The following is a 25,223-nucleotide window of genomic DNA, read 5'->3' on the forward strand; positions in this document are numbered from 1 at the left end:
GGATGTTGCAGCCGGCACGATTGTGGGTCACGCACCAGGACAGACATTACTATTTTGAAACGTTGGAAGAAGCATGGACCTTAATTTAAAAAGAGAAACTGGACCAGAACTGAGGGACTGATGTTGGAGGGGAAACGAAAATGCTGATGTATAGAGGTGTAAATTGGGGAGGACACTGAGAAATGTGGGCGCCAGTGGGGGGGAGCGCGGGATTTCTTTTTCTTTTCCCGCGCCAGAGACATGATGGCGGGAAGATAGGCGCAAGGAGGATGGGAGTTCCTCACACCGGGGGGGGTCCAAGGAGAGAGCGGGAGAAGCCGGGGTCAGTTGAAGTCAGCTGACTTTCGGAAGCAATATGGGGGGAGTAACCATGCTAGATGGGGATCGAGCGGGGGGGGGGGGGGAAACGGACGACAACTGGGTTGCTGCTGCGGAGATCGAAGGGGAGCTGGTAAGAGAAAAGGTGGTCGAGGTGGGAATGCGCCACCTGAGGGACGGGTGGGTGCGCGGAACCGGGATGTGGGACTGGCCAAAAGAGGGTGATGGCTAGTCGACGGGGGGGGGGGGGGGGGGGGGGGGGGGGGGGGGCAGCCCCCCAGTCCGGCTGATGACGTGGAACGTGAGAGGCCTAAATGGGCCGATTAAGAGGGCCCGAGTGTTCGCACACTTAAAGGGGCTGAAGGCAGATGTGGCCATGCTTCAAGAGACGCATCTGAAGGTGGCGGACCAGGTTAGGTTAAGGAAAGGATGGGTGGGACAGGTGTTCCACTCAGAGCTGGACGCAAAGAATAGAGGGGGTGGCCATATTGGTGGGGAAGCAGGTGTCGTTCGAGGCTAGGAACATTGTAGCGGACAGCGGGGGGCAGATATGTGATGGTGAGTGGCAGACTGCAGGGAATGGAGGTCGTGCTGGTCAACGTATATGCCCCGAACTGGGATGATGCGGGATTTATGAAGGATTCCTACCTCCGGACCTGGAGGACTTCAACACCATGCTAGACCCAGGGTTAGATAGATCTAGATCCAGGACCGGAAGAAGGCCGGCAGCGGCCAAGGTGCTTAGGGGGTTTATGGACCAAATGGGGGGAGTAGATCCATGGAGATTTGCTAGGCCGCTGGCCAAAGAGTTCACCTTTTTCTCCCATGACCATAAGGTATACTCCGGGATAGATTTCTTTGTTTTGGGAAGGTCACTGATTTCGAGGGTGGAAGGAACTGAGTACTCAGCCATAGCTGTTTCAGACCATGCCCCACATTGGGTGGATCTGGAACTAGGAGAGGAGAGGGAGCAGCGTCCACTCTGGCGACTTGATGTGGGATTATTGGCGGATGAGGGAGTCTGCAGAAGAGTGGTGGGATGTATCGAAAGGTACCTGGAGGCCAACGATGATGGGGAGGTCCGAGTGGGGGTAGTATGGGAAGCGCTGAAGGCGGTGGTAAGGGGGGAGTTGATCTCCATCAGGGCTCACAAGGGGAAAACAGAGGCCAAAGAAAGGGAAAGATTACTGGGGGAGATTTTGAGTGTGGATAAAAAAATATGCAGAGGCCCCGGACGAAGGACTATACAGGGAGAGGCGACGACTCCAGACTGAGTTCGACCTGCTGACCACAGTGAGGGCAGAGGCACAGTGGAGGAAGGCACAGGGGATGAGATATGAATATGGGGAAAAGGCAAGTCGCCTGTTGGCCCACCAGCTTCGAAAGAGGACAGCGGCGAGGGAAATAGGGGGAGTTAGGGGTGAAATGGGAACCACTGTGCGGAGAACAGGGAAGGTAAATGAGGTGTTCAAGACCTTTTACGAGAGGTTATATAGGTCCCAACCCCCGGAGGGAAAAGAAGGGATGCAGCAGTTTCTGGACCAACTAAGGTTCCCGAGGGTGGAGGAGCAGGAGGTGGCAGGCCTGGGAGCGCCAATTGGGGTGGACGAGGTGACCAAAGGGCTGGGGAACATGCAGGCAGGGAAGGCCCCAGGACCTGACGGGTTCCCAGTGGAATTTTATAGGAAATATGTGGACTTGTTGGCCCCGCTGCTGGTAAAAACCTTTAACGAGGCCAGAGAAGGGGGGACCCTACCCCCGACAATGTCGGAGGCGACGATATCATTAATCCTGAAGCGAGATAAAGACCCGCTGCAATGCGGGTCTTATAGGCCTATCTCACTCCTAAATGTGGACGCCAAGTTACTGGCAAAAGTGCTGACAATGAGGATAGAGGATTGTGTCCCGGGGGTGGTGCACGAAGATCAGACAGGGTTCGTAAAGGGGAGACAATTGAATGTCAACGTGCGACAGCTATTGGGGGTGATAATGATGCCCCCAGCAGAGGGGGAGGCAGAGATAGTGGCGGCAATGGATGCAGAGAAGGCATTTGATAGGGTAGAGTGGGAGTATCTATGGGAGGTGCTGAGGAGGTTCGGGTTCGGGGAGGAGTTTGTCAGCTGGGTTAAACTCCTCTATGGGGCCCCAATGGCAAGTGTAGTCACAAATCGGCAAAGGTCGGAGTATTTTAGACTACATAGGGGAACAAGACAGGGATGCCCGCTGTCCCCATTACTGTTCACGCTGGCAATTGAACCACTGGCCATAGCGCTGAGAGACTCCAGGAAATGGAGAGGGGTGGTTAGAGGGGGAGAGGAACACTGAGTGTCACTCTACGCAGATGACCTACTGCTATATGTGGCGGATCTAGTGGGGGGGGGGGGGGGGGGGGGGGGGGAGAGGAGAGAGAGAGAGATGATAGAGGTTATGCAGATATTGAGGGAGTTTGGAGATTTCTCGGGATATAGGCTTAACATGGGGAAGAGGGAGCTTTTCGTGATACACCCTGGGGACCAGAGTAGAGGGATAGATGGCCTGCCGCTAAGGAGAGTGGAAAGAAACTTCCGATACCTGGGGATTCAGATAGCCAGGAGCTGGGGAACCTTACACAGACTCAATGTGACTCGGCTGGTGGAGCAAATAGAAGAGGATTTCAAAAGGTGGGATATGTCACTGGTGGGCAGAGTGCAGGCGATTAAGATGATGGTCCTCCCGAGGTTCCTATTTGTGTTTCAATGTCTCCCTATATTGATCACTAAGGCATTTTTCAAAAAAAATAGATAGGAGCATCATGAGCTTCGTGTGGGCAGGGAAGGCCCCGAGGGGGTTCCTGCAACGTAGCAGGGACAGAGGGGGACTGGCGTTGCCGAATTTGGGCGACTACTACTGGGCCGCCAACGTGGCGATGATCCGTAAGTGGATGATAGAGGGAGAGGGGGCGGCGTGGAAAAGGCTGGAGATGGCGTCCTGCAAAGGAACGAGCTTAAAAGCGCTAGTGACGGCGCCACTACCGCTCTCCCCGAAAAAGTTTACCACGAACCGAGTGGTGGCGGCAACATTAAGTATCTGGGGGCAATGGAGGTGACAGAGGGGGGTGTTGGGAGCCTCGGTGTGGTCCCCGATCAGGAACAACCATAGGTTTGCCCCAGGGAGGTTGGACGGAGGGTTCCAGAGCTGGCACCGGGCAGGAATTAGGAGAGTGGGAGACTTATTTATGGATGGGACGTTTGCGAGCACTAGAGGAAAAGTATGAGCTGCCCCCGGGGAATATCTTTAGGTATATGCAGGTGAGAGTGTTCACGAGACAACAGGTGAGGGAATTTCCGCTGCTCCCGACACAAGTGATCCAGGACAGGGTGCTTTCGGGGGTGTGGGTTGGGGAGGGCAAAGTGTCCGAAATATACCGGGAGATGAGAGAAGAGGGGGAGGAGCTGGTAGAAGAACTGAAGGGAAAATGGGAAGAAGAGCTCGGGGAGGAGATTGAGGAGGGTTTGTGGGCTGATACCCTAAGTAGGGTAAATTCTTCTTCCTCTGGTCCAATTGAAGATGCTACATAGAGCACACATAACGGGAGCGAGGTTGAGCAGGTTCTTCGGAGTGGAGGACAAATGCGAGAGGCGCGGGGGAAGCCCGGCGAACCACACACATGTTTTGGTCGTGTCCGGCACTGGAGGGGTATTGGAGGGGAGTGGCGGGAGTGATCTCGAAGGTGGTGAAGGTCCGGGTCAAGCCAAGCTGGGGGTTAGCTATATTTGGGGTAGCGGATGAGCCGGAAGTGCAGGAGGCGAAAGAGGCCGATATTGTGGCCTTTGCGTCCCTAGTAGCCCGGCGTAGGATTTTACTCATGTGGAAGGAAGCAAAACCCCCCCGGCGTGGAGGCCTGGATAAACAATATGGCATGGTTCATAAAACTGGAGCGGATGAAGTTTGCGCTGAGAGGATCGGCTCAAGGTTTCACCAGGCGGTGGCAACCGTTCCTCGACTATCTAGCGGAACGTTAGGGGGAAAATAGATAGCCAGTAGCAGCCCGGGGGGGGGAAAGAGAGAGAAGGGGGTAAATTGTTTGTGTTCTAGATGGGGTGAGGGGGGGGGGGGGGGGAAAGCACTATTTTGTGTTATTTTGTTAGTTCACTATTTTATTTTAACAAGTTTATCTATCAGTTATCATGTTTGTTGATTTGTAAGGGGGAAAAATTATGTTCGAAAACTTTAATAAAAATATATTTTTTAAAAAAAGAATCTATCTCAGCCTTAAATATACACAAGGACTCTGCCTCCTCTGTGGCAAGGAGTTCCAAAGACTCACAAACCTCAGAAGAAATTCCTCCTCATCGCAGTCTTAAATTGCCCCCCTTTATTCTGAGACTGTGGTCCTAGACTCTCCCATGAGGAGAAACATCCTCTCAGCATTTACTGTCAGCCCCTTAAAAATCCGATATGTTTCAATGAGATCACATCTCACTTTCTAAATTCCAACGAGTAGAGTCCCAACCTGTTTAACCTTTGCTCACAAGACAATCCCTCCATACCGGGGGATCACCCTGGTGAACCTTCTCTGAACCGCCTTCAATGATAATACCTTTCCTTAAATAAGGGGACCAAAACTGCTCAAACTACTCCAGATGTGGTCTCACCAGTACCTGGTTCAGTTGCAGCAAGACTTCCCATCTCCAATACTCCAATCCCCTTGAAATAAGGGCCACGTTCCATTAGCCTTCCTATGTGCTGGTTTTCTGTGTTTCGTACACAAGTCCCCCCCAAGTCCCTTTATGTTGCAGCTTTTCTCCATTTGTTTAAGTAAATATTGATTTTGTCCTGAACTAGTTTACAGAAGTTTCCCTACCATTGTCAGCTTTATCCTTGTACCCTTTTTTCAACAAGGATGTAACATTTGCAATTCTCCAGTGCTCTGGCACCACCTGTGCCGAAGGAAGACTGGAAGATCATCACCAGTGCCTCTGAAATTTCCACTCTCACTTCCATCAACACTTCTTGCATGCATCTTATCTGGTTCTTATAGCTCATGAATTTGCCACCATCTTCTCAACTGTAAATTTCTAGTGTACCAATTACCTCCACACTTTCAGCCTGGGTAGCATCATCTTCCTTTGCAGAGTCAGATACAAAGCACTTTATCACCGCCGCCATTTCTCCTGCATCCACATGCAGGCGCCCTTATTAACCCTAATCAGCCCTACTTTCTTTTAAGCTACCCTTTTATTATTTATATGTTTATAGAAGAACCTGGGATTCCCTTCTATGTTAGCTGCCAGTCTCTTTTCATCCCCTCCTTTTCCTTATAAGTTTTTTTCACTTTGCCTCTGGTCCTTCTATATTCAGCCTGATTCTCCATTGTATTTTCTACCATCTGTCGTATACGCACTTCTTCCTTTTCATCTTCACCCCTATCTCTCTCGTCATCCAGGGTGCTCAGAATTTATTTCTCTTACCTGTCCCCTACACGGGAATATACACATTATGTTGCCGGCAATAAGTTTTCCTTGAAGGTGGCTTGTTTTTTTCGTGCCCACATTTGATTTCAACTCACTCTCCTCAGATGCATCAAAGTTGTTTTTCCCACAATTAATTATCCCTGCTCTGGATTGTTTCTTGCCCTATTCCATAGCCAACTTGAACCTTATGATAGAATGGTCACTATTTCCTAAATATCAACAGAAGAGCATTTGATCCACTTGGACTAATTCATTCCACAAAACCAGGTCCAACAATGCCTTCCCTCTCATTGGACCAGAAAAACACCAGCGAAAGACATGATCTCAAAACACATTCCAGGAACCCTCGCACTTCTTGCATCTTTGCACTACTCCTATCCCAGTCTATGCCTTGTTAATTAAAGTCCCTCATTATAACTACTCCATAAATTAAGGGACAATTTAGCATGGTTAATCCTCCTACCCGGCACATCTTGCTGGGTTGTGGGGGCGAGACCCATGTAGACACGGGAGAAAGTGAGAACTACACACAAAGTGACCCAGGCCAGGATCGAACCAGGGTCCTCAATGCTATGAAGCAGCAGTGCTAACAACTGTGCCATCTCCACCTCCCTAATTCCTTTCTCTACATTCCTTCCATTAGTTGGTGATCGATATACATCACCAATCAATGTTATTGCACCTTTTTTCATACCTTACCCCTAGCCACAAAGTTTCCGTCCTTGACCCTACTGGAACACCCTCACTCTCCAGTACTGTAATGCCATCTTTAACCAATATCCCCCCCCCCCACACATTTCTCTCGCCACCCCCTCATCCTTTCCAGTTTCTTCTAAACACATTGTACCCAGGAATATTCAACAGCCAGGGCGGTATGGTGGCGCAGTGGTTAGCACTGCTGCCTACAGCGCTGAGGACCCGGGTTCGATCCCAGCCCTAGGTCACTGTCTGTGTGGAGTTTGCACATTCTCCCAGTGTCTGTGTGGGTTTCACCCCACAACCCAAAGATGTGGTTTGGTGGATTGACCACACTAAATTGCCCCTTAATTGAAAAAAATAATTGGGTATTCTAAATTTAAATTTTTTTTTTTTTAAAAAAAAGAACATATAAACAGCCAGTCCTGCCCTTCTTTGAGCTAAATCTCTGTTATGGCAACTCCATCTGTCAATCTGTGCATGTAGTTCACCAATCTCATTAACCACACTGTGTATGCAGTGCAACTTTATTTACGTTTCTTTTAACTTCCCCTTCCAAACATTCTATTTAACTGATACTACTCTGATTTAACCTCAGCAATTATTATTATTATTTTTTTAAACTTCTCACTGCCAGCACACCATTCCACCCCCCACAGGTTACCATATCGCTGCCAAACTGATTTAAACCCTATCTAACAGCACCTGCGAACCTTCGAGAGGTCAGCCCCAGTCAAAGAACAAAGAACAAAGAAATGTACAGCACAGGAACAGGCCCTTTGGCCCTCCAAGCCCGTGCCGACCATGCTGCCTGACTAAACTACAATCTTCTACACTTCCTGGGTCCGTATCCCTCTATTCCCATCCTATTCATGTATTTGTCAAGATGCCCCTTAAATGTCACTATCGTCCCTGATTCCACCACCTTCTCCGGTAGCGAGTTCCAGGCACCCACTACCCTCTGTGTAAAAAAAGTTGCCTCGTACATCTACTCTAAACCTTGCCCCTCTCACCTTAAACCTATGCCCCTTAGTAATTGACCGCTCTACCCTGGGGAAAAGCCTCTGACCATCCACTCTGTCTATGCCCCTCATAATTTTGTAGACCTCTATCAGGTCGCCCCTCAACCTCCGTCGTTCCAGTGACAACAAACCGAGTTTATTCAACCGCTCCTCATAGCTAATGCCCTCCATACCAGGCAACATTCTGGTAAATCTCTTCTGCACCCTCTCTAAAGCCTCCACATCCTTCTGGTAGTGTGGTGACCAGAATTGAACACTATACTCCAAGTGTGGCCTAACTAAGGTTCTATACAGCTGCAACATGACTTGCCAATTCTTATACTCAATGCCCTGGCCAATGAAGGCAAGCAAGCCGTATGCCTTCTTGACTACCTTCTCCACCTGCGTTGCCCCTTTCAGTGACCTGGGGACCTGTACTCCTAGATCTCTTTGACTTTCAATACTCCTGAGGGTTCTACCATTCACTGTATATTCCCTACCTGCATTAGACCTTCCAAAATGCATTACCTCACATTTGTCCGGATTAAACTCCATCTGCCATCTCTCCGCCCAAGTCTCCAAACAATCTAAATCCTGCTGTATCCTCTGACAGTCCTCCTCGCTATCCGCAATTCCACCAACCTTTGTGTCATCTGCAAACTTACTAATCAGACCAGTTACATTTTCCTCCAAATCATTTATATATACTACAAACAGCAAAGGTCCCAGCACTGATCCCTGCGGAACACCACTGGTCACAGCCCTCCAATTAGAAAAGCATCCTTCCATTGCTACTCTCTGCCTTCTATGACCTAGCTAGTTCTGTATCCACCTTGCCAGCTCACCCCTGATCCCGTGTGACTTCACCTTTTGTACTAGTCTACCGTGAGTGACCTTGTCAAAGGCCTTACTGAAGTCCATATAGATAACATCCACTGCCCTACCTGCATCAATCATCTTTGTGACCTCCTCGAAAAACTCTATCAAGTTAGTGAGACACGACCTCCCCTTCACAAAACCATGCTGCCTCTCACTAATACGTCCATTTGCTTACAAATGGGAGTAGATCCTGTCTCGAAGAATTCTCTCCAGTAATTTCCCTACCACTGAAGTAAGGCTCACCGGCCTGTGGTTCCCTGGATTATCCTTGCTACCCTTCTTAAACAGGGGAACAATATTGGCTATTCTCCAGTCCTCCGGGACATCACCTGAAGACAGTGAGGATACAAAGATTTCTGTCAAGGCCTCAGCAATTTCCTCTCCAGCCTCCTTCAGTATTCTGGGGTAGATCCCATCAGGCCCTGGGGACTTATCTACCTTAATATTTTTTAAGACGCCCAACACCTCGTCTTTTTGGATCTCAATTTGACCCAGGCTATCTACACACCCTTCTCCAGACTCAACATCTACCAATTCCTTCTCTTTGGTGAATACTGATGCAAAGTATTCATTTAGTCCTGTTAAGGTGTAACCCGTCCTTCTTGTAGTTCCCACCTGCCGCTGCCCCAAAACCTCAAATCGGGCAGCACGGTAGCATGGTGGTTAGCACAATTGCTTCACAGCTCCAGGGTCCCAGGTTCGATTCCCGCTTGGGTCACTGTCTGTGCGGAGTCTGCACGTTCTCCCCCTGTGTGCGTGGGTTTCCTCCGGGTGTTCCGGTTTCTTCCCACAGTCCAAAGATGTGCAGGTTAGGTGGATTGGCCATGCTAAATTGCCCCTAGTGTCTAAAATTGCCCTAGTGTTGGGTGGGGTTACTGGGTTATGGGGATAGGGTGGAGGTGTGGGTTTGGGTAGGGTGCTCTTTCAAAGAGCCGGTGCAGACTTGATGGGCCGAATAGCCTCCTTCTGCACTGTAAATTCTATGATTGAAATGTAAACAACCTCCCTCCATTTCTCCAGCTGCTTGTTGAACTGCTCAATATTCTTATTCTTATGTTCACCAGCTCATAGCTGGGGGTAATCCTGAGATTACTGCTCTGAGGTTCTGCTTTTTAATTCCCTTCCCCACTCCTCGAAATCTGCTTTCAGGACCTCATCCCTTTTCCTGCCTACGTCATTGGTCCCAAAGTGTACCACAACCTCTGGCTGCGCATCCTCCCCGAAAATAATATATTATGCACTCATCCTCGATTCTGGCGCCAGGGAAACAACAAATAACCATCCTGGAGTCATGTCTACATCCACAGAAAGATCTGCCTGCTGCCCCCAATCTATGGAATCCCCTACTACTGTAGCTTTTCCACTCTTCCCCTCCTGTGCACCCAGGATGCCACACACCTGGCTCTCTGAGAAATCATCTCGCTCACTAGTATCAAAATGGAAAAGCGGTTTGAGAGAGAGATAGCCTCCGGGTATTCCTGCACTACCGGTCGGTTCCTCTTCGATACTTTGGCAATCACCCACTCTCTTTCTGCCTGTGTATTTCTTTGTTGCAGTGTGATCACCTTTCCAAACATGCATTAACGTAATCCTCAGCCCTATGGATGCACTAGAGTGACTCCAGCTGCCGCTCGAGAGCCATAACCAGGACCTCAAGTTTCTGCAGTTGCTGACACTTCCTGCAGATGCAGTTATCAAGGGCACTTTGCGTGTGCATGACTTCCCAAATACACATGCCACATGGACCATCTGCACAGACATACCTTCAACTTTATATAGTGTTTACTAGGTACGGTATACAACTCTCCTCTCACTCACCACTGGTCTCCTCTGGAAAGGCCTAGACATACCAACTTACAGGACTCTTGTGATGTCACTATTAGATTTTACCTGTGAACTCCAAACTCTCTCGCTCGCTCGCTCTCTTCCCCACTCCACACACCCACTGCTTTATGGGCTCTCTCTCTCCAAATACCCACTGCTTTATGGTCAGTCTCTCTCTAAAAACCCACTGCAATATGGGCTCTCTCTCTCTCTCCAAACACCCACTGTTTTGTAGGCTCCCTCTCTCCAAACACCCACTGCGTTATGGGCTCTCTCTCTCCAAATACCCACTGTTTTATGGTCGGTCTCTCTCCAAATACCCACTGTTTTATGGTCGGTCTCTCTCTAAACACCCACTGCAATATGAGCTCTCTCTCTCTCCAAACACCCGCTGCTTTATGGGCTTGCTCTCTCTCTCTCTCTCTCTCTCTCTCTCTCCAAACACCCACTGCAATATGGGCTCTCTCTCTCCAAACAGCCGCTGTGTTATGGGCTCACTCTCTCTCTCTCTCTCTCCAAACACCCACTGCTTTATGGGCTCGCTCGCCTCTCTCCAAACACCCGCTGCTTTATGGGCTCTCTCTCTCTCTCCTCTCTCCAAACACCTGCTGCTTTATGGGCTCTCTCTCTCTTTCCTCTCTCCAAACACCCGCTGCTTTATGGGCTCTCTCTCCTCTCTCCAAACACCCGCTGCTTTATGGGCTCTCTCTCTCCCTCTCCTCTCTGCAACCACCCGCTGCTTTATGGGCTCTCTCCTCACACCCACTGTTTTATGGGTTCTCTCTCTCCAAACACCCGCTGCTTTATGGGCTTGCTCTCTCGCTCCAAACACCCACTGCTTTATGGGCTCTCCCTCTCCAAACACCCGCTGCATTATGGGCTCTCTCTCTCTCTCTCTCCAAACACCCGTTGTTTTCTGGGCTCTCCAAACACCCACTGCATTATGGGCTCGCTCGCTCTCTCCAAACACCCGCTGCATTATGGGCTCTCTCTCGCGCTCCAAACACCCACTGCTTTATGAGCTCTCCCTCTCCAAACACCCACTGCTTTATGGGCTCACTCTCTCTCTCTCCAAACACCCGCAGCTTTATGGGCTCTCTCTCTAAACACCCACTACTTCATGGGCTCGCTCTCTCTCCCCAAACACCCACTGCTTTATGGGCTCTCTCTCTCTCCAAACACCCGCTGCTTTATGGGCTCTCTCTCCCCGAACTCCTGCTTTGGGTTTTCTCTCTCCAAACTTGGAAGGACAAATATGAATGCGGAATACAGGGTTAACGGTAGAGTTCTTGGCAATGTGGAGGAGCAGAGAGATCTTGGGTTCTATGTTCATACATCTTTGAAAGTTGCCACTCAAGTGGATAGAGCTGTGAAGAAGGCCTATGGTGTGCTCGCGTTCATTAACAGAGGGATTGAATTTAAGAGCCGTGAGGTGATGATGCAGCTGTACAAAACTTTGGTAAGGCCACATTTGGAGTACTGTGTACAGTTCTGGTCGCCTCATTTTAGGAAGGATGTGGAAGCTTTGGAAAAGGCGCAAAGGAGATTTACCAGGATGTTGCCTGGAATGGAGAGTAGGTCTTACAAGGAAAGGTTGAGGGTGCTGGGCCTTTTCTCATTAGAATGGAGAAGGATGAGGGGAGACTTGATAGAGGTTTATAAGATGATCAGGGGAATAGATAGAGTAGACAGTCAGAGACTTTTTCCCCGGGTGGAACAAACCATTACAAGGGGACATAAATTTAAGGTGAAAGATATAGGAGGGATATCAGAGGTAGGTACTTTACCCAGAGAGTAGTGGGGGCATGGAATGCACTGCCTGTGGAAGTAGTTGAGTCAGAAACATTAGGGACCTTCAAGCAGCTATTGGATAGGTACATGGATTACGGTAAAATGATAGTGTAGATTTATTTGTTCTTAAGGGCAGCACGGTAGCATTGTGGATAGCACAATTGCTTCACAGCTCCAGGGTCCCAGGTTAGATTCCAGCTTGGATCACTTTCTGTGCGGAGTCTGCACATCCTCCCAGTGTCTTCGTGGGTTTCCTCCGGGTGCTCCGGTTTCCTCCCACAGTCCAAAGATGTGCAGGTTAGGTGGATTGGCCATGATAAATTGCCCTTAGTGTCCAAAATTGCCCTTGGTGTTGGGTGGAGGTGTTGAGTTTGGGTAGGGTGCTCTTTCCAAGAGCCGGTGCAGACTCAAAGGGCCGAATGGCCTCCTTCTGCACTATAAATTCAATGATAATCTATGATTAATCTAGGACAAAGGTTCGGCACAACATCGTGGGCCGAAGGGCCTGTTCTGTGCTGTATTTTCTATGTTCTCACTGCTTTATGGGTTTCAAATAGAATATTGCTTCACTATTCTTCCTGCTAAGGTGGACAAGTTCAGACTTTCCCACATTATACACTGACAATTTTTTGCCCTCTCATTTAACTTGCCTAGTATCGCAAATTAGGTACTATAAACATTGGTTCCTTCATCCAGAACATTGATCTAGATTGCAAATGTGGAGACCCCCATCGCTGATCCTTCTGGCACTCCACCATAGCTTGCCAACTTGAAAAGACCCATTTATCCCTCCCCTTTGCTAACTAATCTTTTATTCATGCCAATATGCTATCCCTACACCATGTTCGCATGTCCTGTGTAGTAATCTCTGATTGGAGCGAAGGGTGGGGAGGTGGGGGAGAAAGAGGAGAGACAAGAGGAGAGGGAGAGAACATACTCACTTTAATCAAGTGCAAATGGTTCATAAAGTGAAAAGGAGAATTTACAATGTTACAAAAAAAACTATTGCCTCAATTTCATAACTGCACTATTTAAATGTTACATTACCTCATCTAATACAATCATCTGTATGTTGTCCACTTTAGCCAAGCCTTTTTTAATCAAATCCAGGATTCTTCCAGGTGTTGCAATCACCACATGGACTGTATTAATGAAATAAAATAATTAGCATATTAAAGTATACAGTACTGACGAGAGTTACAGGTGAAGAGCATATCAACCTAAAATCTTCACAACCAAAGTGAATAATTGTTGCACATCATCACGTACTCCAGAGGAATTCTGCCTGCTGGCCTGGAGATAAGGTTTGGCAGTTACGGCACAGCTTGCAATCACAGCAGCTGAATTAGGGGCTGGGAAAGGGCAGATGGTCGGTAAAAACATATTCTCAAGGAAATCCAGGGGAAGCATGGTGGTGCAGTGGTTAGCACTGCCGCCTCCAGGCACCGAGGACCCGGGTTCGATCCGACGAAGGGTCACTGTCTGTGTGGAATTTGCCCATTCTCCCCATGTCTGCATGGGTTTTGACCCCACAACCCAAAGATGTGCAGGGTAGGTGGATTGGCCACGCTAAACTGTCCATTAATTGAAAAAAAAAAAAAAAAATTGGGTACTCTAAATTTATAAAAAAGGAAATCCAGAAGTTACAAAAATATTAAATTTAAAATATTCTGCACGATTCAAAACAGCAGTTGATAGCAAGGATGTGTTTTACTGTTAACTTGCCCTATTTACACATGGATTATACAGACGATGGTAATCCACTGGTTATATTTATACCCTGGCTCAACAGTACTTTGCTCATTTTAATCTTTCAATTCTGAATGTGCTTTCAGTATCAAAAGATACAAAATACAGTCACTACAGTAACACGGGGTTCATCGAAAACTCTACTGATGCCTTTTGATTCCAAATAAGAGGTTTGTGCAAAGATGGAGAGACTGGAGAAACTGGGGCTATGCTCCATAGAATTGAAACCTTTCTTACCCTGGATGGATATTTTCAGGGGAGGAAATTATCAAAAATTCTTTTTTTTTAATAAATATATTTCATTCAAATTTTTTGGCCAAACAAAACAATACAAAGGTTTTCCTTTTTACAACAATAAAACAGTATAAATAACAGTGGCCGTTTTTAACAAATAAATAAATAATATATATTATATAATATATATATATATAAACTAAATGGCAACTGCCATATCAAAAATAATAACTCTCCAAAAATAAAATCAAACAATCCAATATACATAGCCTAATACAAATATCTATACAAAAACACCTGGTGAACCCTTGAGCCGAACCCCTTAGTGCGAACTTTATCCGTTCTAGTTTTATAAACCCTGCCATGTCATTTATCCAGGTCTCCACGCCCGAGGGTTTGGCTTCTTTCCACATAAGCAATATCCTTCGCTGGGCTACTAGGGACGCAAAGGCCAAGACATCAGCCTCTTTCACCTCCTGCACTCCCGGCTCTTCTGCAACCCCGAATATAGCCAACCCCCAGCCTGGCTCGACCTGGACCCCCACCACCTTCGAAAGCACCTTTGCCACCCCACCGAGAACCCCTGCAGTGCCGGACATGACCAAAACATGTGGGTGTGGTTTGCTGGGCTTCTCGAGCATCTCCCACACCCATCCTCTACCCCGAAAAATTTACTGAGCCTTGCTCCGGTCATATGCGCCCTGTGTAAAACCTTGAATTGTATCAGGCTTAGCCTGGCGCACGAGGACGACGAGTTTACCCTACATAGGGCATCAGCCCACAGCCCCTCAATCTCCTCCCCCAGTTCTTCTTCCCATTTCCCTTTCAGCTCATCTACCATGATCTCCCCCTCGTCCCTCATCTCCCTGTATATGTCCGCCACCTTCCCGTCCCCCACCCATGTCTCTGAGATCACTCTATCCTGCACTTCCTGCGTCGGGAGCTGCAGGAATTCCCTCACCTGTTGCCTCGCAAAAGCCCTCAGTTGCATATACCGAAATGCATTCCCTTGGGGCAACCCATATTTTTCCGTCAGCGCTCCCAGACTCGCAAACGTCCCATCTACAAACAGATCTCTCAGTTGCACAACCCCAGCTCTCTGCCATGCTCCAAATCCCCCATCCATTCTCCCCGGGACAAACCTATGATTATTTCTTATCGGGGACCGCACCGAGGCTCCCGTCCTTCCCCTATGTCGTCTCCACTGCCTCCAAATTTTTAGTGTTGCCACCACCACTGGACTTGTGGTGTATTTCTTCGGGGAGAACGGCAACGGTGCCGTCACCATTGCTTGTAGGCTGGTTCCTTTGCAGGATGCCATCTCCAATCTCTTCCACACCGCTCCCTCCCCTTCTCCCATCCACTTACACACCATTGAGATATTGGCGGCCCAGTAGTACTCACTTAGGCTCGGTAGTGCCAGCCCCCCCCTATCCCTGCTACGCTGCAAGAACCCCCTCCTCACTCTCGGGGTCTTCCCGGCCCAAACAAAACACTTTTCTCAATTTTCTTGAAAAAAGCCTTCGTGACCATCACCGGAAGGCACTGAAACACAAAAAGGAATCTCGGGAGGACTACCATTTTGACCGCCTGCACCCTACCCACCAGTGACAGGGGCACCATGTCCCATCTCTTAAAATCCTCCTCCATCTGTTCCACCAATCTTGTTAAATTAAGCCTATGTAAGGTTCCCCAACTCCTGGCTATCTGAATCCCTAAGTACCAGAAATCTCTTGTCACCTTCCTCAGCGGTAAATCATCTATTCCCCTGCTCTGCTCCCCCGGATGCACCACAAACAACTCACTCTTCCCCATATTCAATTTGTACCCCGAAAATTCCCCAAACTCCCTAAGTGTCTGCATTATCTCAGGCATCCCCTCCACTGGGTCCGCAACATACAGCAATAAATCATCTGCATACAAAGATACCCGGTGTTCTTCTCCTCCCCCGAGTACTCCCCTCCACTTCCTGGAGCCCCTCAGTGCTATGGCCAGGGGCTCAATCGCCAATGCAAACAGTAACGGAGACAGGGGACACCCCTGCCTCGTCCCTCTATGAAGACGGAAGTAGTCAGACCTCTGTCTGTTCGTGACCACGCTCGCCACCGGGGGCCTATACAGCAGCTGTACCCATCCGATATACCCTTCTCTAAAACCAAATCTCCTCAGCACCTCCCACAGATAATCCCACTCCACTCTGTCGAATGCTTTCTCGGCGTCCATCGCCACCACTATCTCCGCCTCCCCCTCTGGTGGGGGCATCATCATTACCCCTAGCAACCTCCGTATGATCGTGTTCAGCTGTCTCCCCTTAACGAACCCAGTTTGATCCTCGTGGACCACCCCCGGGACACAGTCCTCTATCCTCGTCGCCATCACCTTAGCCAGGAGCTTAGCATCTACATTTAAAAAGGAAATGGGCTTGTAGGACCCACACTGCAACGGGTCTTTTTCCTTCTTCAAGAAAGGAGCGATATCCTTTCCCTGGCCTCATTAAAGGTTCTCGTCAAAAGCGGGGCCAGTTGGTCCATATACTTCCTATAAAATTCCACCGGGAATCCGTCCGGTCCCAGGGCCTTCCCCGCCTGCATGCTCCGAATCCCTTTTACCACCCCCTCCATCTCAATCTGTGCTCCCAGTCCCGCCCTCTCCTGCTCCACCTTAGGGAATTCCAGCTGATCCAGGAAATGCATCATTCCCTCCTTCCCTTCCAGGGGCTGAGCCTTATATAACCTCTCATAAAATGCCTTGAACACCCCGTTCACTCTCTCCGCTCCCCGTTCCATCTCTCCCTCCTCATCTCTCACCCCACCTATCTCCCTCGCTGCTCCCCTCTTCCTCAATTGGTGGGCCAGTAGCCGACTCGCCTTCTCTCCATACTCATACTGTACACCCTGTGCCTTCCTCCACTGTGCCTCTGCCTTACCCGTGGTCAGCAGGTCAAATTCCACATGCAGCCTTTGTCTTTCCCTGTGCAGTCCCTCCTCCGGTGCCTTTTCATATTGCCTGTCCACCCTCAGAAGTTCTTTCAGCAATCGCTCCCTTTCTTTACCCTCTTGCTTCCATTTATGTGCCCTTATGGATATCAGTTCCCCTCTAACCACTGCCTTCAACGCCTCCCAGACCACTCCCACCTGAACCTCTCCATTGTCATTAAGCTCCAAGTACCTTTCGATGCATCCCCTCACCCTTAAACATACCCCCTCATCCGCCAATAAGCCCATATCCATTCTCCAGAGTGGGTGCTGTTCTTTTTCCTCTCCTACCTCCAGATCTACCCAATGTGGAACGTTGTCCGAAATGGCTATGGCCGTATATTCTGTCCCTGTCACCTTCGGAATCAGTGCCCTTCCCAAGACAAAAAAGTCTATCCGTGAGTATACTTTATGAACATGGGAGAAAAATGAGAACTCCTTACTCCTAGGCCTACTAAATCTCCAGGGGTCTACCCCTCCCATCTGTTCCATGAAGTCCTAGAGTACCCTGGCCGCTGCCGGCCTCCTCCCGGTCCTGGACCTCAACCGGTCCAGCCCTGGATCAAGCACCGTATTGAAGTCTCCCCCCATTACCAACTTTCCCGCCTCCAGGTCCGGGATACGTCCCAACATACGCCTCATAAAATTTGCATCATCCCAGTTCGGGGCATATACATTCACCAGAACCACCGCCTCCCCTTGCAATCTGCCACTCACCATCACATATCTACCCCCACTATGGTCTTTGCCTCAAATAGTACCCGTTTCCCCACTAAGATAGCCACCCCCCGGTTCTTTGCATCTAAACCCGAATGAAACACCTGCCCCACCCATCCTTTACGTAGTCTGACCTGGTCTATCAGTTTCAGATGCGTCTCCTGCAACATAACCACATCGGCCTTTAATTTCTTTAGGTGTGCGGGTACCCGTGCCCTTTTAATCGGCCCGTTCAGCCCTCTCACGTTCCACGTGATCAGCCGGGTTGGGGGGGCTCTTTACCCCCCCCCCCCCCCCCCTTGTCGACTAGCCATCCCCTTTTTTAACCCAGCTCCTCACCCGGTTCCCACATACCCGTATATCCCCCCGACGGCGCCCTCCCGCCTCAACCACCCCATCCCATAACAGCTCCCCCTTCTCCTTAGCAGCAGCAACCCAGTTAAACCCCCCCCTCCCCCAGATCCCCCTCTAGCGTAGTTGCACCCCCCATGTTGCTCCCAGAAGTCAGCGAACTCTGGCTGACCTCGGCTTCCCCCCTTGTCCTCGGCCCCCACTGTGCGAGGCCCCCTCCTTCCTGCGTCCCTGTTCCCGCCATAATTGCCATAGCGCGGGAACAAAGCCCGCGTTTCCCACTCGGCCCCGCCCCTAATGGCCGGCGCCCACAGTTCCTCATACTCTTTCTCTCTCTCCCCCCCCCCCCCCCCCCCCCCCCAACATGGGGAAAAGTTCCCGGATCGCAAAATTAACAAGTTGAAAAAACCCTTTTTTCTCGCCCCACATAATCACCCCACCACTTTGTCCCAAAAGTTCTTTCTCTTGCCCGACTATTCCAGCTTCTCGTCCACAATGAATGTCCACACCTCTTCTGCCGTCTCAAAGTAGTGGTGCTTCCCTTGGTGTGTGACCCACAATCTCGCCGGTTGCAACATTCCAAACTGGACCTTCTTTTTGTGAAACACCGCCTTAGCCCAATTAAAACTTGCCCTCCTTCTCGCCACCTCCGCACTCCAATCCTGGTATACGCGGATCACCGCGTTCTCCCACCTACAGCTCCGAGTTTTCTTCGCCCATCTGAGGACCGTCTCTCTGTCATTATAGCGAGAAACCTCACCACTATAGCTCGGGGTATTTCTCCAGCCTTCGGTCTTCGCGCCAGAACTCGATAAGCTCCCTCCACCTCCAAAGGGCCCGTCGGGGCCTCCGATCCCATTAGCGAGTGAAGCATCGTGCTCACATATGTCCCGAAGTCCGCCCCTTCTGGAAGACCCAGAACTCTTAGATTCTTCCTCCTCGAGTTATTCTCCAGTACTTCCAACCTTTCCACACACCTTTTGTGCTGTGCCTCGTGCGTCTGTCTTCACCACCAGGCCCTGTATTTCGTCTTCATTTTCAGCAGCCTTTGCCTTCACGACCCGAAGCTCCAGCTCTTGTGTCCTCTGCTCCTCCTTTAGCCCTTCAATCGCCTGTAATATCGGGGCCAACAGCTCCTTCTTCAACTCCTTTTTCAGCTCTTCCACACAGCGCCGCATGAACTCTTGTTGGTCCGCGCCCCATAACAAGCGGCCACCTTCCGACGCCATCTTGCTTTGAGCTTCCCTTCCTTGCCGCTGCTCCAGAGGATCCTCCGCAATCCGGCCGCTATCCTCTCCCTTATCCATGCATGTCCGGGGGGGATTCCCTTCTGGTTTACCGCAGTGTTTTTGACCGTTTAAATTGCCGTTGGGGTTCCTATTAAGAGCCCAAAAGTCCGTTCCAACGGGAGCTGCCGAAACGTGCGACTTAGCTGGTCATCGCCGCACCCGGAAGTCCAATTATCAAAAATTCTGCACGAAAGATAGATGGGGTCCAACACTAGTCTGTTTCTTGCGCAGTAATTTCTTCTGTTCTGTGACTCGGTCACTAGCATTCTCTTTTCTGTCAGAAGGTTGTGGGTTTAAAGGCTTTAGAGCACAATCATCTAGACTTGATCCTCCAGTGCAGCACTGAGGTGTTCCCCTCTAAAGAGGTGCATTTTTCAGATGATAAATTAAACCTAGGCCCGGTCTACCTTCTTAGAGGTTCGCAGAAGAATCCATGACAATTTCAAAGAGTGGGGAGCTACGGCAGAGTCCTAGCCAATATTATCCCTCTATTGAGGTCAACAAATAGATTACTATTTGTGGGAAATTGCTGTGCACAAATTGGCTGCCACATTTCCTATGTGGCAATGAGAACCAAATTTCAAAACTACTTCACTGGCTGTACAGTGCATTGATACATCCGGTGGTTGTGAAAGGTGCTATAGAAATGTATTTTTCAAAATCTTCTTAAAGTTTACAAGTGGGAAGGTACACAGATAATACTGCTGGCATCTTTACTACTAGAAACTGAAAGGCGAGGTGGCTATTTTGACTTTGGGGGGACTTCAGCTTACAAGAGGGGATCTACTCTATCTACTGAAATCTAAATACCTGCATTTCTGCAGTGTTGCATTTACTGATGGAAGGGTTCAGATCAGGTATGCCATGTATGATATTGGGCTACTCTCACCAGTCTCATCGAGCCTCAGGATGTCATCCCGGAGATTTGTTCCTCCTGTGGTAGCCATCACTTTCACGCCACCCATGTGCTTGCTGACCTGGATACAGATCTGACTGACTTGCAGTGCCAGCTCTCGGGTAGGCACAATCACCATAGCTTTAAAAACAAAAGTAAAGCTGCATTAGTTATCCATGCCGGTAGCACATTAGTTATCAATGTGACAAAACTATGGAGTCATTCACCTCTGCAACCAAACTTCCAAATCATTCTTGCAAAATGAAAGTCACTGTTAATTTCAAAAATGGGAACTTACAGATTTCTTCTGAAGAGTTTATATTGTACAGTTACTTCAAAAACATTTCATATTAGGGTTCAAGGGCAAGCACTCTTTCTATATTGTGGGCAGACTCCAGAGCCAACTTTAAACCAAAACTGCACAATTCAGCTTTCAAAGCCAAGATGTGCATTGGTCACAATGCCTTCTATAAGCACAGAAATTGCTTTTATCGTCAGTGTCGATGGCCCCAAAAGAGGGTGATCTCTTCCAGCAACCACAGAAACATCCCTTTTGGATCTCTTGGGCCAGCATGTTAGTGTTATCAGTTCTGGCAGAACACACACCACGAAAGTTAGACAGCTGTGGGTCAAGTCCCACTCCAGAGACTCTCTAACACGTTACAATGCTCTTCAAATGAAGCCATATAGGTAGAACTTAGAAACCCAAAAAGGCGCACGCCCATTAGATCATCACAGATCATAGAATTTACAGTGCAGAAGGAGGCCATTCGGCCCATCGAGTCTGTACCGGCTCTTGGAAAGAGCATCCCACCCAAGGTCAACACCTCCACCCTATCCCCATAACCCAGTAACCCCACCCAACACTAAGAGCAATTTTGGACACTAAGGGCAATTTATCATGGCCAATCCACCTAACCTGCACATCTTTGGACTGTGGGAGGAAACCTGAGCACCCGGAGGAAACCCACACACACACGGGGAGGATGTGCAGACTCCGCACAGAGTGACCCAAGCCGGAATCGAACCTGGGACCCTGGAGCTGTGAAGCAATTGTGCTATCCACAATGCTACCGTGCTGCCCACTTGCTGGGAGTGTTTTATACACCCTCTAACAGTCCGAGAGAAATAGAAGAGCATATATGTAGGCAAATTTCAGAGAAGCGTGTTATGGAAAAGGACAAGGATTGGGGGGTGGGGCGATCGATTTGAATAAGATCGGATATGATTTGGCCAGAGTGGACTGGGAACAGACACTTTTAGGTAAATCTGTGACAGAACAGTGAGCATTCAAGAAGGAAATAGGTAGAGTACAGGGGCAAACTTGTTTCAATAAAGAAAAGAGGGTGGGACCAACAAATCCAGTGAAGCCTGGATATCGAGGGATTATAAAGCATTGGATAAAGAGAAAAAGGGAGGCTTATCACAAATATGGAGGGCTCATAACAGCAGAAGGCCTACAAGAGTACAGAATGTGCAAGAGGTAACTTAAAAAAGGACAGTGGAGAGCATAAAAGGGGACATGAAAAGATACTGGCAGGTAAAATAAAGGAAATCCTACATTGTTAAAAGTTGCTTAAGGAGTGGCACGGTGGCTAGCACTGCTGCCTCTCAGCAGAAGGGACCTTGGTTCGATTCCAGCCTCGGATGGTGTGCGGAGTCTGCACTTTCTCCCCATGTCTGCCTGGGTTTCCTCCGGGTGCTCCGGTTTTCTCCCACAGTCCAAAGTGCAGGTTAGGTGGATTGCCGATGCTAAAATGCCCCTTAGGGTGGGGTGGCAGGAATAGGAAAGGGGTTTGGGCCGAGGTAGGGAGCTCTTTCAAAGGGACAGTGCAGACTTGATGGGCTGAATGACCTCCTTCTGCACTGTAGGGATTCTATGAAAAGTACATTAAGGATGAAAGGATAACTAGGGAAAGAGTAGGCCCCATTTAGGACCACAGTGGTAATTTGTAGGGGATTTAAATTACTACTTTGTGTCAGTGTTCACTAGTAAGGGGGACAGTGTGGGAATAGAAATCAGAGAGGTGGACTGTAAAAAATTAGAAGAAATTAACACAGAGGAGGCTCTGTTTGCCTGACAGACTTAAAAGTAGACAAATCTCCAGAGCCGGATGAAATGTATCCCAGGCTGTTGAGGGAGAAAATAGCAGGGGCACTGGCAGTAATTTCCAATTCCTCTCTCACCACAGGAGAAGAGCTGGAGGGCAGCCAATGTGGTAAAATTATTCAAGAAGGGAGGAAGGGATACACCAGGAAACTACAGGCCAGTCAATCTAACCTTGGTGGTGGAGAAACTAGTTGAAGCAATTCTGAGGGATGAAATTATTCTGCATTTGGAGAGGCAGGATTTAAATCAAGAACACTCAGCATGGTTTTGTTAAGGGGAGGTCATGCCTGACCAACTTGATTGAATATGAATTTTTTGAAGAAGTGAGGTGTGTAGATGAGGGCAATGCATTTGACGGCACATTGAGTATAAAAATTGGCAAGTCAAGTTGCAGCTGTATAGAACCTTAGTTAGGCCACACTTGGAGTATAGTATTCAATTCTGCTCGCCACACTACCAGAAAGATGTGAAGGCTTTAGAGAGGGTGCAAAAGAGATTTACCAGGATGCTGCCTGGTATGAAGGGCATTAGCTATGAGAGGTTGAATAAACTCGGTTTGTTCTCACTGGAACGACGGAGGTTGAGGGGCGACCTGATAGAGGTCTCCAAAATTACGAGGGGCATAGACAGAGTGGATAGTCACACTTTTTCCCCAGGGTAGAGGGGTCAATTACTAGGGGGCATAGGTTTAAGGAGCAAGGGGCAAGGTTTAGACGAGATGTACGAGGCAAGTTTCTTTACAGAGGGTAGTGGGTGCCTGGAACTCGCTGCTGGAGGTGGTGGAAGCAGGGACGATAGTGACGTTTAAGGGGCATTTTGACAAATACATGAATAGGATGGGAATAGAGGGATACAAACCCCAGAAGTGTAGAAGATTTTAGTTTAGACGGGCAGCATGGTCGGCACAGGCTTGGAGGGTTGAAGGGCCTGTTCCTGTGCTGTACTTTTCTTTGTTCTTTGACGTCAATTACTTGGCTTTTTGACAAGGTCCCACATGGGGATAGCGACAGTAAGAGCCCGTGGGATCCAAAGATATTTGGCAGATTAGATTCAGAATTGGCTGAGTGGCAGGAAATAATGGGGGGTGGTCAAGGAGATTTTTTTCTGACTGGAAGCTCGTGTCCAGTGGGGTCCCACGGGGATAAATGCTGGGCACTTTGTGTGGTTTATATAAATGATTTATACTGGAATGTATGAGCTTTGATCAGTACGTTCGTGGATGATAAGAAAATTGGTAGGGTGGTATACAGTGAGGAGGATAGCCGTTGATTACAGGAAGATCAGGCTGGTCAGATCGGTGGCAAATGGAATTCAGGTTAAGTGTGAGGTGATGCACTTGGGCAGGACAAACAAAGCAAGGGAATACATGATGAACAGTAGGACCCTGGGGAAGCACTGGGGACCAGAGGGACCTTGCTGTGCATGTACACCGGTCCCTTAAAGGTAGTAGAGCAGGTAGAGACAGTGGTTAAAAAGGCATATGGTATACTTGTCTTTATTAGCTAAGCTGAAGCATAGAGTTTAAGAGTAGGGAGGTTATGGTGGAACTGTACAAAATGTTGGTTAGGCCACAGTTAGAGTGCTGTGTGCAGTTCTGGAATCCACATTATAGGAGGAATGTGATAGCTCTGGAAAGGGTGCAAGAGGAGATTTATCAAGATGTTGCCTGGAGAGTTATGAGAGATTGGAAGACTGGTATGGTTTTCCTTGGAGCAGAGGAGATTGAGAGGGGACATGATTGAGATATATAAAATTATATGGGGCATAGACAGACAGGAAGAAACTTTCCCCTTGGTGGAGGGATAAATGACCAGGGGGTATACATTGAAGGTAAGCGGCAGGAGGTTTAGAGGGGATGTGAGGAAAAACCTTTTCTACACAGAGGGTGGTGGGAGTTTAGAACTTATTGTCTGAAAAGGGCGGTGGAGGCAGAGACCCTCAGAACATTTCAGAAGTCCCAAGGCATACAAGGCTACGGGACAAGTCCTGGAAAATGGGATTAGAGTAGTTAGGTGGCTGTTTGGTCAGAGCCTTTTGTGCTGTAGACCTCTATGACTCTATTACCCAAGATAACACTTCCAGTGCAGGAAGAGTGAATGCTGTATTATCAGATGTCTTTTGCATGAGACAGTAAACAGAGTCTACTCCCTCCAGTGAACAAAATCTCCCTTATTTATTTTTGAAAGCACAGGGAAGATTTTCCCTGGTGCCCTGGCCAATATTGCTTCCTCAACCAACATGGCTGAAAAAGAGATGATCTGGCAATTATTTTGTTGTTGTTTGTGGAGTCTTGCTGTATACAAACTAGCTGTTTAATGTCCCTACACTCACACAGTGACTACACCTGGAAATTACTGACAGTATATAAATGCAATTCCTTTCCAATACAAGAGGCTTACTGATGTGCAACAATGAAATGCCACTGTTGCAATTTTTTTTCTCTTTACCTCGAATATAGTACTCCTTTCACCTACTGCAATAAAATGGTTTACATTAATACAGGAAAAACAAATACTATGGAAATACAAACATATGTACAAACTCCTTTGGAAAGCTGCTTCAAGAATCAAACTTTTTTTTTTTAAATTCCAGAACGTTCATTAAATACAGGAAATAAAAAAACTCAAGGTTGGAGATTAAATCTGTTGTCTTAAAATTAAGCCGATACTTGCAGCAAGGAACCAATGGATTCATTTAGTGCCAATACCCAGTCGTGACTTCAAATTCCTGATGATACAAATCATGCTGGAATGAGAATCCATATCAAACACTGGGGATCCACTCGTCAAAACCCCACGCATAATCTAAGTGGGCACAGCTCCTAAGCGAACTAAATAGCATTAAGTTACCCTTTTAAAAACCCATATCCAACAGAGCGCCAACATTCTTTCCTTATTTTTTCCACCCCATCGATCCAACATTTAATCAAAGCTATTCTTGG

The 25,223-nt window shown here is 48.4% G+C and overlaps 1 protein-coding gene across 1 annotated transcript in view; it reads right to left on the reverse strand.

Moving 5' to 3' along the window:
* Positions 1–25,223, reverse strand: part of ddx6 (DEAD (Asp-Glu-Ala-Asp) box helicase 6) — a 73,922-nt gene that overhangs the window by 26,033 nt on the left and 22,666 nt on the right. Inside the window, exons 6-7 of the mRNA XM_072486375.1 lie at positions 20,167–20,313; positions 13,010–13,104 (exon numbers count right to left, since the gene is read on the reverse strand). Of these exons, the coding sequence (XP_072342476.1) occupies positions 13,010–13,104; positions 20,167–20,313 (242 nt within the window). The remainder of the gene's footprint in view (positions 1–13,009; positions 13,105–20,166; positions 20,314–25,223) is intronic.

The sequence above is a fragment of the Scyliorhinus torazame genome, chromosome 21 (assembly GCF_047496885.1).
Source record: "Scyliorhinus torazame isolate Kashiwa2021f chromosome 21, sScyTor2.1, whole genome shotgun sequence".
NCBI lineage: Eukaryota > Metazoa > Chordata > Chondrichthyes > Carcharhiniformes > Scyliorhinidae > Scyliorhinus > Scyliorhinus torazame.